Source organism: Zerene cesonia, chromosome 19 (genome assembly GCF_012273895.1).
Source record: "Zerene cesonia ecotype Mississippi chromosome 19, Zerene_cesonia_1.1, whole genome shotgun sequence".
NCBI lineage: Eukaryota > Metazoa > Arthropoda > Insecta > Lepidoptera > Pieridae > Zerene > Zerene cesonia.
In genome coordinates this window covers 8834145-8853048 of record NC_052120.1, presented here as the reverse complement: position 1 = coordinate 8853048, position 18904 = coordinate 8834145, and the positions used below count along the sequence as shown (strand labels likewise).

The following is an 18904-nucleotide window of genomic DNA, read 5'->3' as shown; positions in this document are numbered from 1 at the left end:
GATAATAAATTGTCAAATGTCAATGTCATTAATCATTAGAAAGTCTTGTCATTATCAGATTGATAATTTTTTATCTCTTATGGCAATTAGAGCTTAAAATCTATTTGTACCTCAAAATGCACATAATACCTTATATAATACAGGACTATCCTAAATTCACGCATCTATCTTTTACTTGACACTGGCAACTAGTTGTCTTCTTGCCATAAGACAAAAAGAGTGCCTATGTGATTTTATGAGCCAGTGCAAAAAGCATGTAAACTACATACATATAAAATACTGTTTAAATATTTTACTACGTAGTACGACAAAAACATGAAAATCTTTCACTAGAGTTTGTAATGAAATCAAACTGTATTAAACAAAACTACTAATTGCTACAAATTAATTACCTGCTATTTTATTTGCCAATCACTAAGTATATCTACAATTTCTACAACAGCGTTTATACAATCAAACGCATAATTCGTTTAATTATTATGTTATGACAAAATGTATCTAAAATGCATTTCCGAGTAATTGCTACTTTATTAAGCAAGGCGTCAATATATTCTAATTTTTAGAATTTACTAGCTGACCTGGTAAACGCTGTTCTGCCTTACTCTTATCATTTAGGAGCATGAAATATAGATGATGGCCGATTTTCAGATGAGAGTAATCATGCAACAAATATGACTTTTGTATAATATTTTATGTTAAAGCGGCACTAATGGCTAGCGATCACTTCCGTCCATAAACGTTGAGAGAAACCAAACGCGTTGCCTTTTGTTAAGGGGTGAAGAACTGATTGACGACTAGAATAATGTAATGTAGTGGATGAGGAAGAAGAAACGGGCGTATAGTATATACTATAGGCTTCGCAATGATCCAGTTATTATAAGAATATACATTACAGTAAAACGTCCTAATGTTAAATATAGAATTGAATAACATGTTTTAGATTAAGTTTGAGTATAGCAATGTAAATACGGAAAAGGCGTATCTCATAATATGTATCTAGAATAAAGTGACGTAAGGGTCACGTTGATTAGGAAGTTGATTTTTCAATCAGTGACCAATCATGTAATTGTATTTTGTAATTGCAACACCGGAACCGACCACTCCACGCCCCTGGGGTTGCCCCTTCGACGTCCGTTCCACGTCGTTTTAATTCGTATGGGTACATGGTCTTTTAGTTACATTTCAGGACATATGCACTTATCTGCTGTGTTTTTAAATTGATACACAGTGCATGGATGAAGGATATCTTGAATATAGTGTACATTGTACATAATGAAAGATGTCTAACATGAAGTTATGACCATAAGTCCAGAGGGTATGTCTGGAATTGCAACCTGTAAGGGGTTAAGTGTGGATTTACACTGTGAACTTATTACAGTTTTGGTTTTTTACAGTATATATGTTTTTGGTTTTTATAGATACGTAATAAGTACTTACCTACACGTTATTCACCTGAAAAACGTAAATAAAATATTCTCCAATCATCAATATTTCATAAGAGTAGAAAGTCTATTTGTGAAATGAGGTTTACGGTAATGGAAATGTAAAATTTAGATAGATCTTATCATATTCTGAAGCTGAAACTGTTTCGTATTTATTGCCAATAACATTGAGCTCGAATCTATCATAGCGATACTTGAAGCAATATATTAACTATATAAATAAAAGTGAATCTGGCAGCGGACTATTACCGGCGTTACAGTGGTCAGTTACATCGATTGAAGGCAATACATATATTCTAGGCGCTGTGAAAAATATTTTTTTTTGTTAATAAACTTTTTTGTACCATTATTATTTGTGGTTTTGTGAGCATGGGAGCAGAAACAAACGTGTTGGCGTCTGTGGAATTTGAAGTACACGGACAGGTTCAAGGTGGGTCATTAAAAATGAAAGTCTGTTTTGGCGGCAATTTTTTAAAGATTAAATAGTCAATGAAAATATCAATTTTTTTCATTACGTATGAAATCTACACTTGCATTGAACATACCAGCGTTTGTGATCATAGGATACCTTAAAACTAGCACAAAAATTTGGCTTGTGTTGATGTTAATTTGATTTATGTTAATGTCTCTTATTTAACTTTTAATGTTGTTTATTATCAAAATAAGCATTACTAATAATCCCTAGTAATGTTAAAGATGCAAAAGTAAGTCTGTCTGTCCCTTCTTTATGCCTTAAACCACAAAACCGTTTTCGCTGAAATTTATTATAAAGATGGCTTAAGACGTGAAAGGACATAGTATAGGTTTTATGTGGGATATCCCATGGGAACGGGAACTATACGGTTTTTCGAAATTCCTGTATAATATATGTGTACCGCACATTTTGATTAATATCATTTTTTAATAAAGATGATATAACTTCTATTGTTTTTGTAACGGTGAAGAAAACAATTAAAATGTATTCATGTGTAAAGATATTTTGACAGCACCATTGAAATAGGTCGATAGTAGGTCAAAGAGAGATATAGAGGTTTCAACTGGTTTAGACAAATCATATCGCAATTGAAATCAATTTCAATAGAAAAGACGTGTCTAAAATATATACTAAAGCATATTTTTATATATTATTATCATCAGTAGAAAATTAAAGAAGTAAGATTTTCTGATGATTTCGGAAATGGCGTAATACAGGTCTCAGAGATCTTATTTAAAAAAAAATTAGGTAGAAGAAGTTTTAACTATTATCTATACTATTACTATAACTACCAGTTTTCTTTCTTTTTCATTCATTTATTTTTAAATTGGAGAGTTTATGGATAGTTAATTTACCTACTAAGCCTATATAACGTTACCGCCTATAGGAAAAGGATCCCGATGAAAAATGTTGAAAAAACGGCAAAAATAAATCTACTAAGAGCACACAATGTGGTGTTGGTTTCCAAACATTATTTAATACAATTCCACAACAATTGAATTAAATTCATCTATAATGTCAGTACTGGCGCGAAAATGGAACATAGATTTAGGTATCGTTCTAACCATAGACCAAAAAGAAGAAGGTTGAACTTATAATCGTTATCAATAAATTCCACCATTTTCCAGGATGTTATTTCACCAAATATTGCAAGGAAATGGCAGAAGAACTGGGCATTGGCGGTTGGGTAAAGAACACAAAAAAGGGAACCATTGTTGGAAGGATACAGGGCACTAAAGAGAGCTTAGATAAAATGTAAGTAGTTAGATTGCTAATCCTATCCTAACCTACTAATATTATAAATGCGAAAGTTTGTGGGGATATATGTATGTGTATGTGTATATTTGATACTCTTTCACGCAAAAACTATTGAAACGATTGCAATGAAATTTGGTAAGTAGATAGCTGGACATTTGGAATAACACATAGGCAACATTTTATCTCGATATTCCTACAGGATACAGACTTACGCAGGATAAACCGCAGGGTGCGGCTAGTATACTATAACCGTTCCGTTAAAATTAGTTTAGCTATGTTGAATTTCATATAATAAAGGTATTTTTATTATGAAAAGAAAAAATCTGCCAACGTCTTTGATTTATTGTAAGGTTATTTTTACGATCTTTCCTTTTATATTCATATTGCTAGGGTAAAATCGGTGGACATCGTGCTAAAAATGGATGTACATACTGTCGAAAGAATTTACACAGTTTTAAGCACGATTTCTATAGGATTTAATGTTATGACTATCTAGTTGCTTTTAATGATCGAAAGATCATTGCTATAAACCGTACATTCAGCTGATCGTTTCCTCTGTTGCGCTGTTAAATGTTTTGAAAGTTCCGCCCGAAGCTGACGAGGGTCGTTAGTACTAGAAATAAAATAAGAGCGGGCAATTTGCCCGTGACTTTATCCGCAATAGAATATGTATTGATCCGATGATAACAATTTAATCTGTTACAGTATATTGAATCGTCAGAATGTGTAAAATTTAATAACAATTTTGGGAATAGATAGGTATGTAATATGTAGTTTGTTTTTGCGAGATTAAGGGCCGATTTCATCACTTGCTGATAATGAATGAATGTAATGAATGAATGGTTGAAATATGCATTATTGTACACCATAAATTATACAATTTCAAGAGACAGAAGGTAACATAAAATGCACAGAGCTAGAAGCGCTTATCGCTAGAAGCGATCTCTCCCAGAGAAAATCCCAGAAACGATATATTTGTCTATTTATCACTTTTTAATATATAATTTTGTACATGATCTATTATTTTAACTATCAGATATAACTAAAGACATATCCAGAAGTTGTTAAACTGGCCATAAATAACATACACTTGTAGAGACTATCCTTCCAGAACTATAGAACACACGACTATGATTTTTTATAAGTGGAAATATAAGCATGCTTTCATTTTTAGTTTTATAGCATTGAATTGCTTTTATAAATGGGAAATTTTTTGAAAGAACAGAGAAAATAGAAAAAATGCGATCACGGGGCGGGATTCGAACCAGCGTTTCTTGCCTAACCGTAGCAACGCCTCGCCTCTAGGCCACCCGTGATCCTCACCCGGGATCGCAGGTGACCGGAATTTATTCTATTCTTTCAAAAAATTTCCCATTAGCATGCTTTCTTGATCATCTTTACAAAAGAGTTACCTACGGTATATGTAACAAATATTATACTTGTATATGAGAAAAAGTTTATTAATGGCAGCCAGCGGGGTATATAGTAATTATGTAATGTATTTAATTATAATTGTGTCATATAAATTATTTATAAATTGAAATGAGATGTAATATAATGTAAAAATTGATAGTTAATAATTAATGTTTTTGGTGTAAAACCGTTGTAATTATAATTATAAATAAATAAATATCTCTTGATTACTGCTATGGCACAAAAATAAATATAGCTATAATATAATAAAGCAAGAGCTTTAACTCTTATCAACCCAAAACCTAACCTTGTTTACACATAACCTATAACACTCCCACTAATTATAGCGCCTGGGAATCTGCCAAACAGTTCCGTATTCCAATTAGTTCCTTGTCACCACGTCAATGCCATTGTTGTAAAGCTATTAGACAGTAATTAATTAATAATGATGCTAAACAATGTAATCTCAGAACGATAAACGATTAACATAAATTATATGCAATATTTGTTGAATTAAAGTATGCTAACAAGCATTATAAATATACGCAACAAAATTTTTCAAAACTGAAGACACAAGAGGAAACGTCATAATAAAAATTTTTTTTTTCTCAAAAACTACTCTGCCTTCAAATTGTCAAAACAAGAATTTAAATGAGACCACATGACAGCCATTTTGCTTTCAAATAAATAAGGAATCACGAAAATCCGTTCAGCCGTTATAACTATTTACTAGTTTTTTCTTGTGTTTGGTTTCACGCGAGTATTATACATTTAGAAATTAAAAACTTTTCAACGGATTTTAAACGCGATTTATTCATTATATTATTAACCCGACGTTTAGTCTCCCCGTGACCACGCTCGCTGTAAAGTGTTCGAAACGTCGGGTTAATAATATAATGAATAAATCGCGTTTAAAATCCGTTGAAAAGTTTTTAATTTCTAAATATTTACTAGTTATAAAGTGACTAACACAAAAAATGCTCTTTTTTTTGAAGTCAGTTGAAATATAATATTTTTTTGAGAATCTTGCTAGAGTTAGTTCTAACTTATAACATTAATGAATTTCATGTGTAAAATGGTAAAATGGGACACTGTTGCTGAGGCTTCGACACTCGTCACAGTCGACACTTCGACAGTCCGTCCGTTCGTCTACCTGTCCCTAAGGCTCTCATGAACCTTGATAGTTAGACGGCTGAAATTTTTCGAGATGATGAATTTCTGTTGTCGCTATAACAACATATAATAAAAATCAGGTAAAGCAACGGTTAGCACGGTCATTAATTAGATTAGTGTCTAATAATTTTCCCAGTTGCTCGTTAGCTTATTTTTAGGCTGTGTCGCGAGTCCGACTCGTACTTGACAATTTTATTTTTATTAAGGCAGAATAAAATCACAATTAATAACAGTTTAAAATCCTGTATTTGTCTAATAATTCAAATTACATTTACCTACTCAGTAGTCTTTGAGGTCCCCTTCAAAAGTGAAGCGAAAATAGCGCAATTATGGGGAAATAGTCTTGTATAGAAATGTTATGTTGATCTAAGCTCTTATTTAAATTGTGTTTCCTTGTTCCAGGATCGACTGGCTGAGCACAAAAGGATCTCCTGATTGTAAAATAGAGAGGTGTGATTTATCAAATTTTGATTATGTGGCGCGATTGGCTTTTAACAACTTTAGTGTACGTTTTTGATATTATTAATAAACATTTGTTCATATTTTGTTTGGTTTTTTTGGATTTGTATAGCATTTAATTTAATTTTAAATTTTATAGCATTGAAACGCTTTCTAAATGGGGATTAGGGATCATAAGATTGGCAAATGGATGCGGGTTCGAATTACGCCTCGTGGTTGTTTTTTTCATAAATAGTAATATTTTGTTAATATATTTATTGAAAATTGATTTCCAGGGAACAATACTCAGTAAAATGCACCAAAAAATAGTCTCCGTCTCCAAGGGAATAAGATATAAAAAAATCTATCAGTGAAACGGTTGTGATATGTATTTATGTAATTGGATCTCATTTTAACACGCTTATATTAGCTTCACCTATATTTTTAAGTAACAGACTACTTAAAACTTTGAACCACTTAAAAACGGACTTACGTAATTGAAATTATGTGTCTACACTTAACAAGGATAGGTGACAATACAATCATTTCATAAGTTTATCGTATTCTGACGTATATTGATTATGATCGCCAGTTTTAAATAAATTCTCTTCAATATTCTCTGTATAAGAGCAAACTAATTTAGTTGATTCGTTTATTTCTTGGTCTTTTTAACTATATTTATAATTTCAAACGTTTTGAGTCGGTTCTAACCAGCTTATTATGCGTTTATCGTTACCTAGAAGACAAATAATAAACGATTACAATTATAATGTTATTGTTTAATGATATTATCATTTCTCGGGATTACATGCTTCCGTAATTGCCTGTGTAATTTCTTTGGCGATATCTTGTGTTGATTTTGACGTTTCTTATACGTAACTCTTGTCGATGTCTATACATAGACGCTGATAATATTAAATTATTTTATAACTCTGTAATTAAAACTATACATAAACGAATCTTATTGCTAATAGTTGCAAAAAGTACAGTATAGTTAATTGGGCGGACATTATCGCTTAGTAGTGATCTTTACCAGGCACCCTTAATATATAGTAAGATAAGATTATTGCTGTATACTGTCATGTAGATACAAAAGAATTGTCGACGCCTTACTGTAGAATGCCTTACAGAAGAATTGTGAAAACAGAGTATTCGACTCACGACGCCTACATTACAAGGAAGACCGAATGTCAGGTTATAAATTTTAATAGAGGTTTTTTTATCAATATGAATTTCACTTGTTCTAAAATTCTAAAATTGCTCAATTGATAGATTATGTTTTCATATTGTTCTGAGAAATAGGTAAAAAAAAACTACATTCGAATGTAAGAAACCGGGTCGATAAACTGTACACAATTATGATCTACTCGTATTATGACTAACAACCATAGTACCAAACTCGAGTTGATCATTTTATGCCCAAGCACGTGACAAAGGAATAACTCATTGATAAGAATCCAGACTGAATGGAGGGAATTATACAGCTACAGTGTTAATTGCAATGTAAACTCTAACATGGAAGCATTTAGGTGCAATTTTCATAGACCGAATAAACTGCATTTTAAGGCCAAAGAACTCGATATTCTTCCATTCTATTTAAGGCTTTTTATGATAAGATGGTCTGACTATATAATTCAACCAGAATAGATCACACTTCTACTATGTATGTTAAAAAAGTTATCTAACTCTATTGCACTTTCTCACGAAACAATGCTCACTTTGTATCCTTAAAGTGTATAAAATTATACTTAAGTTGATAGAAAATGCACATAAAAATAAATTGATGATTGAAAAATGAGCGACATACCTATTGATTGGCAAAAATGGCATAAATATTTAGTTTGGAATGATAGACCCCTTATGAGGAAGGAGATCTTCCCTTCTCTTTTATTAATTATTGAAATTCATCACTATTTCTGACTCGTCATCTATTATATTGAATAAAAAAATCTTATCTTATAGATTTGAGGCGAAACGATCAAAATATCGACCAAGTAATTCCCCTTTTTAGGTGCTTTTAATTGTTTTAAGTATTTAATCACAATTAGTCGAGATAATAACTAAAAACAAAGGTTAATTTATAGCTGGGTTTTAATTAACACCTGATAAATCATTATCTAGTTAATCTAATAAACTTTAAACGAGAAATGATTGATGTCTTTTTTGTACTAGAGATCCCAGTAGTGGTAAAAATAATGATGATTAGGTATTTTTCGTTCGCATAAAGGTAACATATTACGTCTTACGTCTTTACTTATTAATAGTAAAGACGTTTATTTCAATATAAAACGCAGAGAAAAACACCACAAATAAGACAAATGAATTGGAGTTTGAATTATTCAAAACATCCATCAACAACAGACAAACTATTTTTTGTGAGTAGCAACTGCCCAAGTATAAGATTGTATACAAGATTGTGAGGGAAGAAACTCGAACTCGACCTTACGCCTCTCATATTGTTCATGGGCGGTGGCGCTTTTTGTCCTCTTAGTAGGCTCCCTTACGGTTTACTATTACTACCAAACGGTTGCATCTCATACCTTCTATTTGTAATTCGATTTCAGTAGCACAGATAACATAATACTATAGGTTATTTTTCTATACAATCAACGCTCCATTCAGTCAATACGTCCACACAGGAAAAAATAATTGATTGTATATACCAATTCTAAGAATCATATATATTCTTCATATTTCTATGACATTACACTAAAATTAAGACAAATGTACTTATATTTTTGAGTCTTTTACGTACTAAAAACATTATTCTTAACACGCTTTTATTGGCTTCACATGTCTGTTTGTATGTAACCGATATTCCATTTAAAAGGAGAAAGATTTAGTACAAACTTTGAAACGTTATTAATTAAGGATCTTACGTATACTCTGTGTAAGAGGAGATGAGACAATTTTGTTCATAGCGTGTTATTGAGTTTTTAAACTGTATTTGTTACTGTTAATATTTTATCACACTGGTCAACTCGGGACTTGGATACTCGTTTTTAAATATTATATTTGGTGAGAACAAAACGAAAAATAAAATAAATGGTAAGAATATGAAACGATTTTATTGCATTCATCTTAAAAACAATCTTATTTACATACACTTAACTCTATCGTATATATTACAGATGGAATGATCTCGAAGTTTGACTTAGATTTCATTACCTCTTCAAACTTAACACGTGTAAAAACATTACCCCTTTCTGACGTAATTGGGTAAAATAATGAGGAAACTTCTACCACTCGATGGAAAAGCTTGCGAAAAGCACGTATATTATATTGATATGTATACAAAAAAATTGGATATCTTTGGTCCACTTTATTATTCATAATTAATCATAAAGTAAAACTTCTTTTTATATGTTGTGCTTATTTTAAAAATAAACATTAAATGCATCATAAAATTACAATTGAATTTTAATTATATACGTACATATTTTAAGTAATTAACAAACAGTGTGTTCTGAATATAATATTGTACCTCTATTGAAGCTATATACAAAAATTTTATAATTTTATAATCGTATTTTTTTTTTTACAACTGTAATAAGGCCTCTTATAAATTTCATGAAAATAAATATAATCTCACGATTTATCGTCTCAATAGCTTAATTATTTTATTTAATCGTTCTTGAAAAAGAATCGATCGAGTATTATCCGGTTCAAATGCTATTATAATAAGGCATTAATCCATTTACCTCGCGCTTCACTATCATCACTATATATATAAAATTCTCGTGTTACAATGTTAATTACCATACTCCTCCAAAAGGACTGGAACGATTCTCACCCAATTTTATGTGCTTAGCGGATATGTCTGAGAATCGGCCAGTTCTTTTTTATACCCCTAAATGATAAGAGTCAGGCAGAACAGCGTTTGCCGGGTCATCTAGTAGTAAATACAAAAGGTCTTGTCATAACAGCATTTGGACCTAGTAACATAGTTAAATACGAGTATTTCACTTGTGAAAACTATTAGACCTAAAATACAAAATACTTGACAACTAGATGTACCTACTTCATTAAGGCATCGCTCACAACCGAATGTAAGAAGTATATTCAGTCAATATAAAAATATGCCAAGTATTAATTCAATCACTATCTAATCCGGTAGCCATCAAGCCCTTATCAAATCACTCACATAATAGATTAGACTTTCTCTTCGGGCGTCTGTAAAGGCACGTTTGCTTCTTCCATTTTCCTATCAGCGGCTGCGAGGGCGAGCTTGTGTCTCTTTTTGCTTCTCTCTTTGTGGAAGAAGAGTCGGAGGTAATGGCAGGGGAAGATGACGCAATCTCCCGCTGGCTCCTCCGCGTCGATGTACACTCCGCGGACGAGGATCGAGTTGGAGCAGTTCAGGAGGATCAGCAGCGCCAGACTGACGATGTGCGATGACCAGTTGCTGAGCTTCGGTGATTCTGAGAGGAAATATTAATTATTGTTTCGTATTTAAATCCCTGTGATTAGGACTGCATTTATTTATGTTGTCGATTATTTGAGACTAGAGTATATATTAAGATTATATGCATATTATTGTTATTATAATACCATTTGTGTTATCTTTCCGCATGCGAAATTAAAAGAATCCTAACATTGTTCCCGCAGTAATTCTGAGATAATCCTAACCTACGCCCTATCTCAATTCTCATGCTATCTTGGTACTAGATTTTATCCAAATCCGTTCAGCTCTTTAAGCGTGAACAGCGACAGACAGACAGACAGAACATAGACAGAGTTAGTAGTTAGTAGTACGGATCATTATTACCTTTTCCATTAGTTTACTTAACAACTTACCAGGATAGAAGTATATATCCAGCAATCCCCACACCCCCCGCCACACATTGACAGTAGCCAAGAAGGAGACCAGGTGGTAGAAGTCAACCAGGAGCAGCCTCCCCGCCCCCTGGAGCTTCGCAGCCGCCCAGCGCATCGGCACTTGCAGGGAAAAAGTTACAACTACCAGCGAATAGCCCATTATCTGTGAACAATGGAAATTGATTTAGCCGGTGACTAGTTAATAAAAAACTTAAAGATTATTAAGATTGCTAGGAGGGTAGGTAACGATTAGGTTATTTAAATATTAAATATACTTATAGTGTTTTGGAATTAAAGACTTCTTAACAATTTCAAATGCAATTTGTCTATTATATTATTTATACGGACGTTTCGATAAATAAAGGAATAAACTGCGTTTAATTCCTACATGCATAATATTCACGTAAAATCAATCATAGCAATGTGTTTTAGGAAATTAAAGTTTTCATTAATACTATCTTATTTATGCTTGATTAGTCTTGTGATACAGTAGTATTTTGTTTTAAGCGGAATTATGATCGACAGATATTTGAGAAATTTTGTAGGTATGTCGAATTTTTGAATTTCGATTTGTGAAGTCAACGAAAGCGTGATGATCCCAAAACATAGGGGGACACATGAGATATTGTAAAGTTTTATCGATATATGAGTACATATTATAGTGATAGTTTGTGACGATGTAGGCGGCCTCTGGATCTACTAAACCGATTTAGAAAATTCTTTTACCCATAGACATCTACTTTATGATAGCGTATCATAGGCTATATTTAATTTCTTTCTTATTCTAGGCGGAGGCGGGAAAAGCGAATTGTTTGTTTATAACCGCGTACAACGGTACGTGATGATCAGTTATATTAAAATGATAGTACGTATGTAATAAACAAATAATCCGACACGAAAACAAGTTCAACCATTTATGAACATACGTACATTATAACGGCGCCGTATATAATTCCTGCTCAAACATCTTTATCTATATTTGACTACACACAGACGGATAAGCCATGCAATTAACTTAAAACTTTAATTATTATGATTATTTGTAAACGTTTGTTTGACGGTGGAAACAGCCGGATGATATGTGTATTTATAAATTAATGCGTAATTTACTGTTATTTTTGGGGCGGTTCGTGAGTCATTTTCTCAGAGGTTTTTCGTTTATTCTAATTTATAATATGAATTATAAGACCAATATGCGCTTACTTACTGCGAATAAGGTTTATTATCAAAAATTTCTATTCATATTTCATAACTCATCCTATTAATTAAAATAAAATATTAATTTATTTAAAAAAACCTATAATTATGTGCATAAACTTGAAAACGACTTGTCGCTTGAAGTATAGTAACATATTTATTAGATTTTAAATAAATAATAAGGAGTTTGAAATGTAAAGTTCGTAATAAACATATACAAATTGATCCTGTAGCATATATATAAAAACAGGTATTTTTAATTATTTTTTATATCAGTGCGGACACCCGAACTGGCGGGTCGTCAGACAATAAGCGACCATCACCGCCCACTAACATGTGCATCAGAAATAAATTACGATAGAAATAAAGGAATGAATTAGTTAGAAAAAGGATACAGACTTATATATCGCTCACCGAATGAAACATAGTACTCCATTACGATTTCAAAATGCTTCAGCAAAAATCACAAGTTCATTGCATTTACAATTGAAAGCATTTGAAAAACACTTGCGAGTAATTTAACTACCAAGTATATCATCTAACAAATTTGGCCTATTCAAAAATCGCGAGTAAGCACCGTTGAAGCGTTCTTTATTAAGCTGCTTTGGCTAAAAATAAGGGAATTATTCAATTGTGTTCGCGGAAATGAGTAAATAAGGTAAACTGAGCGGTTACGTGCGGTTCTGCGACTATTTCTGCCCACGTGGACCCTCAATGTCATTGCTGAGGACTTTATATACTGTAATTTACGATAGATTTATATTATACTTACAGGTATTATTATGCTGATATTCGGGGTGCCATTACATGAATTCTTAGCTAGTAAATATAGAAGAATTTATAGTTTCAGTATATCTTGAAATTCTTTTGATTATGGTCTTTCTTAAATTGATCTAAATCACAAATGAAGCGTTATAATTTCAACATTCATAACAACTTTAATGTGTAAAATAAATAGGCATCAAATGAACGATATTCTGTATTTTAAGTGTATAAATTACATTTTTTATACGATTTTTTTTATCATTCATTGACATAAAACAGTAACAATACTGTTGTTTTGTTTCAAAATGTTGTAATTAACAAAATATTCCCGCAAACAGCACACTGACCTACATTTGTTATGTATTGATAGATAATATAATCAACAAATGGAAATTTTTAATAGAGACAAAACTTGTATTCGCTGTGTCATTATTCCTCATATAATATTGTACTTTACGACTAGACCAATTAATTATTTAAATAGAAATAAATATGACCCAAATATTGGCCTCATATGCAAGACATGTGGTAAAAATATATGTATCATTAGATTGACGCTACTAAATTTATTATATTTCAATACTTCTTTGTACCAAAATGGTACTAAAGGCGGATTTATCGCCTACAGCAATCTATGCCAGACAACCTTTACAGGATGTTCAGGATAAGGTAAAATATATAATGATATCGCTAAAAAACTTCCCCTTCGGAGAAATGAGGATTTGTTCTCTGTGCTTCATTGTTTTTGTAAAAACAACACAACATGCAAAATGTAAAAAAAATCTAATATATTTGTTGAATAGATAAACTAAATCTCAATCAAACTAATTAAGTACATTATAAACACAATCGACCTTATAAATCCGAAGTTGGTTAAAGCCGTAATAGAACGAGGGCCGCGGGAGAGGATACGCCAATTGCCATCTAAGTGGTCACTGACTCAATGGCGAACATATGACCCATATGCGGAAAAATAACTCTGAACTAAAATTTCTCGTATTACGTAACGCTAAAGAAAGTGTGACGCTTGAAAAATCACTCTGTATTATATTGAAATTTCTTATACATTACGTGACATGTGCCGTAGATCGAAGATATTATTCTCGGAAGATTTCATTTCTAAAGTTTGTATTTCTAACATAGAGATAGAGATTTCCAACCACAATTTCAAGAAGATATTGTAAGATAATAATCATCAATTCTGACGCAATCATTTCTATGAAATGACTTATTTAAAACTAATGCATAATCTAAGAAACAACTTAGTAAACAAGAATTGATATGTCATTTTTACCTCCTCGTTAAATGTTAAGGCGCGGTCCTAAAAACGTGCGCGATACAAAAAAATCACACTATATTATACTTAGAAATACAAGAAATTTATGTTTAAATCTTACCATCAAGACAAATTGCCAAGTTCTAGCAAATGCGTTATCCTAGCAACTATAACGTTTATGCTAAAACTTGGCAAACATACGACACATTACTGTTATAAAGCAACTATAAAACTATCAAACAATGCCCTTGTTTCTCTATTCGTAAATTATCGACACGGTTAAACAATATGCCAAATTTATGAAAAGAAGAAATACATATTTACTAATAACTAATTTCCCATGTAATATTCAATGGCTCCATTATAATTAATCTAAAAATATATATTTCAATGCGTACTTGCTGGAATAATGATCAATTCTTTACGTATACAATCTACACACTTACAAGTGATGTCCAACACGATTTGCTAGGGTCATCTGGGAAGAGGAATATGTCCAATAGCGCCCAAGAGCCTCTCCACACGAAGACCACGAGAGACCCCACGACGGTGACGGAGAATACACAGTCCAATATGTAAAGCGCTGTTTCTCTACTACTCTGTAACAACGAGAGTAAATTTTATTACTTTAAGTGTACAAGCGTGAAAGAGCAACAAACACACACACATTCTTACAAACTTTTGCATTTATAATATTAGTAGGATTTAAGCCGATTTGCTATTGTATTTCTTTTTGGGGGTTGTTAATGTGAATACCGCAAAATTCATAATCTTATTTGTAATTATTTTGTGGATCGAATTTTTGTAATTAACTTTCGAGTAAGTGTTGACAGTATTTTATATTTTATTCATATTAATAACACATTTGATAAAAACATAAACGAGAAATAAATAAATTTGTATTACGCATTTCATTATATTTTCATTATACGATTATGAATTAGTTATATTTTAACTTAATTATTCTGAAAATGCTCTATACAATGATATTAACAGAACAACGTTAAGCAAATGAGTAATAATTCAACATATATCCAAAATAAGACTTAAGTATTCATTAAAATCAAAATAGTTCATATTATGAATTATGGAAAAACGATAGCAACTGAACAAAGACGCAGTAAGAAAAGTATAATAAATTTGAATTTGAAAGAAAAAAAGAAATATATTACAAGGACATTCAGATGCTCTTATGAAGTTGAATTCATATGCAATAAATGATTTATTAGTATGAAGGCACATGCAAATAAGTTTATGTAACGCATAAAATAATTCCTTAAAGCAAACACAGTGAAACTAAAAACAATAAAGATGAATTACAACTGCTTTGTGATAACGTCTTTCGGTTGATGTGATGTTACTAAGAGATCCGTAAATAATTAATCACGGGTTTAACTGAAATGGTTGGTAAATATGTTTATGATGTGTACATAGGGGTTAAAAGTTATTTTTGTGTTAAAAGAAGCAGAGCAATAGATACTAATTATATCAGTATTTCAGATATAAATACGCAGTTTTGAAACATTTTCAACCGACGTACCACAAACAAAGGAGGTTCTTAATTAGATTGAACTTTTTTTTAAATATTATTACTCAATTCCTCATTGGGTTTTCAATCTATTGTCGTGATTCTTTTTGTGTTTAATAAGAAATTGGTCCCATTTTACAATTTAGAGTAGTCCTCCCGCCCTCAGGGATGGGTGTAACCTTTTTTGTGTGAAATAATTATTGTCAAAACATTTTAATGTATGGTTTGGATTGTAAAATTTTGACTAAAAGTTTCCATTTAATTTCTTTTTTTATGTAATGACACATATATTTGGGTACAATGAAACGTTATAAATGATAATAAATCGATATTAAATCTTTACGTTTATTTTGAAAGTTTTACTTGCATTTGCTGTCATACTTTTCTCGTAAATATTTATGCAGATATGTGGATTAAAAGACAAAATGGACAAGATTTCTTGATTAATAACGATAATCTATAGATTGTGATTTGAAAATTATCGATTGACTGATAACAAATATTGCCGTATTGCCTTGACAAGAAATTTATCGGATTATAATTAATATGCGTACGTCAAAGTAAAAATATAATGTAAGAACTTTATACTATGGTGTGCTAAACAACTTCTTTTTTTTTCAATGTTTTTATATCTCGAATATATTTCTTTTTTCCTTCTCTTCTTCCTGATTTAAACATCTTATTATAGTAAATAATGTAATATTTGCTATTTTTAATTTAATTGTATGTATTTATATAAGTAAATAAATAAACGACTATTTATTTTGCAACTAGTAATTGAGTTTTAATGTATTATGTAATAACTCATATTAATTAATTATTTATAATTTCACGCATGGATAATAAATATGTTTTATTGCTTTTCGGTCAGAGGTGAACTGTGTTTATAAATAACGTGATATTTCGTTAATAAGTCTTATATGATTTATCAATCACTCGAGTCAATATTTTGTCATCTTATCAGCCGTTGTAACAATGACTCATACAAACTACTTCCTTCATTATTTATTATATTGCCCGTCATACAAATTATTTGAAAATATAAAAGTTAAAGTTTGAATCCTGTCTTGAAATATGAAACAAAAAATATAGATAGTTACAATGCAATAAATTTATCATAAATGTATAAAATACTAGGCTATAGATTATTATCGTAGGCTTACATGACTCTCTGAATATTATTGTTTCATGTATTGACTTATAAAAATGATTTTTAAAATTACCTACAAATATTTCAGAAGAGGAAATACTTTGGGTCAGATTTTGTCTATTCAGATGCATATTCCTAACATTTATCCTCTACTAATATCTACCATATCCTATGTTCTATCCTATCCTATATATACACGAAAGTATGTATGGGTAGTTTTACTTCTCCATGCAAAAACAACAAATCGAAGCTGTGTGAAATATAATATAGAGGCCATTATAGTCTGGATTAGCCCATACGCTGAATTTTACCCGTGCACCATCCGATTGACGCCGCGGATTCTATTTAGAATAAAAATAATTCATATATGCGTAGCAGCCTCGTGACAAGCCTGAGCTACGGAGCGCTACACACGACTTCTACGAACGTGATGCGAAGCCACTCCACGCCTTTATTTGTAGAAATCTTATGCAAATATAGTTACGTAATTATGTTTAGAATAGAATAAATTTACTTTTAAATTTTCGAGAATCTTTAATTGCAAGATATAATCCTATTCATGTAACACTTCACTAGAGAAGGTATACTGTTAATGTTAACCAATATTATGGTAAATTAAACAAACATACCGTTCTATAATACGTCGGAGCATCGAAATATCCTTCATCTTCGTCTATTGCTATACTAAATGGAGCCGCCTCTAAGTTGCGCAATCCCTTCAAAGACACGAGCGCTATTATCGAAGATACAGTCGTGAATACCGTGGTCAGCGCATCTTCTTCGGTTAAATCCAGAATATTCCATACACCTCGGAACGCAGCGATGTTGAAGAGACCAGCTATGTATGTGTACAGTCTCGTAATCACGAAATATTTCACCCGTCCCATCTCAGGTGTCACCCTTTGACAGATGACGTGTTGAAATATGCACAGAATTAATCCCAATATGAGTCCAATCGCGGTGGTTACAACTGCATCCAACATCGGGTTCCATGGGCATATGTAGATATCCATTAAATGCCATGTCACTTGCCAGTAAACTATGACTAAGGGACCGGCTATTAGAGTTGTGAAAACAACGTCGACACACCCGAGAACGGAGGAAATGTGCTCGTTAAAGAGCGCCGCGTTCAAGAAAATGCTCTCGCGCATATCGCTTACAGTCAACTGGTTCTTTGGAAGGTTTATACCTTTATCTCTTCATCTAAAATTATTTGACGATAATATCTTCAGATAATCGATGCATCGAGTGTGTGTATTGCGTCAGGGCGTGTACCGTACGGTGGGAGGGTCGTCTGCACATTCCGTAGCGTTTCCAGTAAATTTTCGCTGTGGCCGCGATCGCTGATACTTATACGAATGCGCCATAAAAATGTTATTTGCAAAGAAAGCCTTACTAACCCCAGGGATTAAGCGCTATTTACGTCACAGTACCTACGAACAAGGAAAGTCACCAACGTAAACGTATTGTTATTTTTCACTCTATTGCCGCAAAATTAATGCACATGTAAATATTGCAAGGTATTTATACGGTTTCAATTTTGAAGGGAATCCCCTGAGGCTTAAATTTTTTGACATAAAATCGATTTACGAGATATGAATGTAATCAAATCGGCATAAGATACAAGCTAATTCTAGGAAGATTATGTTATGTATCTGCAGAACAACTTATATTAAAACGGATATATAAATATTTAGTTTTTTTTGCATCTAACATCAACATCAGACATAAAATCGTAAAATGATTGCGTATAACCTTTTTATCCCGTATTTATTAAATTAATTAAGAAGTGCATAAATATAAAAGGTGTTTAATAATTTTATATTATATTGTTTTTATATAATAAATGTTCCCTTACGTTAATTCAAATATAGCATTTTGGAAACCACTAAATATATGATATACCTAGTCTTGCCATAAATATTGTAATAAAGAAAAAAGAAAATTGTTAACTGCAAATAACATTTATTAC

At 31.7% G+C, this 18904-nt stretch overlaps 2 protein-coding genes across 4 annotated transcripts in view; one reads left to right on the top strand and one right to left on the bottom strand.

The window, feature by feature from the left end:
• Positions 1-1679: 1679 nt before the first annotated feature.
• Positions 1680-6305, top strand: LOC119834505 (acylphosphatase-2). The gene is made up of 3 exons (XM_038358892.1): positions 1680-1872; positions 3045-3171; positions 6163-6305. The coding sequence occupies exons 1-3, from the start codon at positions 1812-1814 to the stop codon at positions 6275-6277; spliced, it is 303 nt and encodes a 100-aa protein (XP_038214820.1). The 5' UTR covers positions 1680-1811; the 3' UTR covers positions 6278-6305.
• Positions 6306-9665: 3360 nt separating this feature from the next.
• The window catches only part of LOC119834696, a 31259-nt gene continuing 22020 nt past the window's right edge, over positions 9666-18904 (bottom strand). For 2 of the 3 annotated variants that reach the window (XM_038359146.1, XM_038359147.1), the window contains 3 exons: positions 14701-14853; positions 10996-11179; positions 9666-10619 (listed from right to left, as the gene is read on the bottom strand). In XM_038359146.1, coding sequence (XP_038215074.1) covers positions 10351-10619; positions 10996-11179; positions 14701-14853 — 606 coding nt within the window. In that variant the 3' untranslated portion in view covers positions 9666-10350. Of the gene's footprint in view, positions 10620-10995; positions 11180-14700; positions 14854-17561; positions 18149-18904 lie in introns of those variants that run through there. The other variant, XM_038359148.1, reaches the window with a different exon arrangement.

Bases quoted from the DNA above. Each gene is read 5' to 3' on its own strand.
- LOC119834505 (XM_038358892.1), top strand. From the start codon at position 1,812: ATGGGAGCAGAAACAAACGTGTTGGCGTCTGTGGAATTTGAAGTACAC. The intron at 1,873-3,044 runs GTGGGTCATTAA...ACCATTTTCCAG, and splicing joins AGTACACGGACAGGTTCAAG to GATGTTATTTCACCAAATAT. The intron at 3,172-6,162 runs GTAAGTAGTTAG...TCCTTGTTCCAG, and splicing joins AAAGAGAGCTTAGATAAAAT to GATCGACTGGCTGAGCACAA.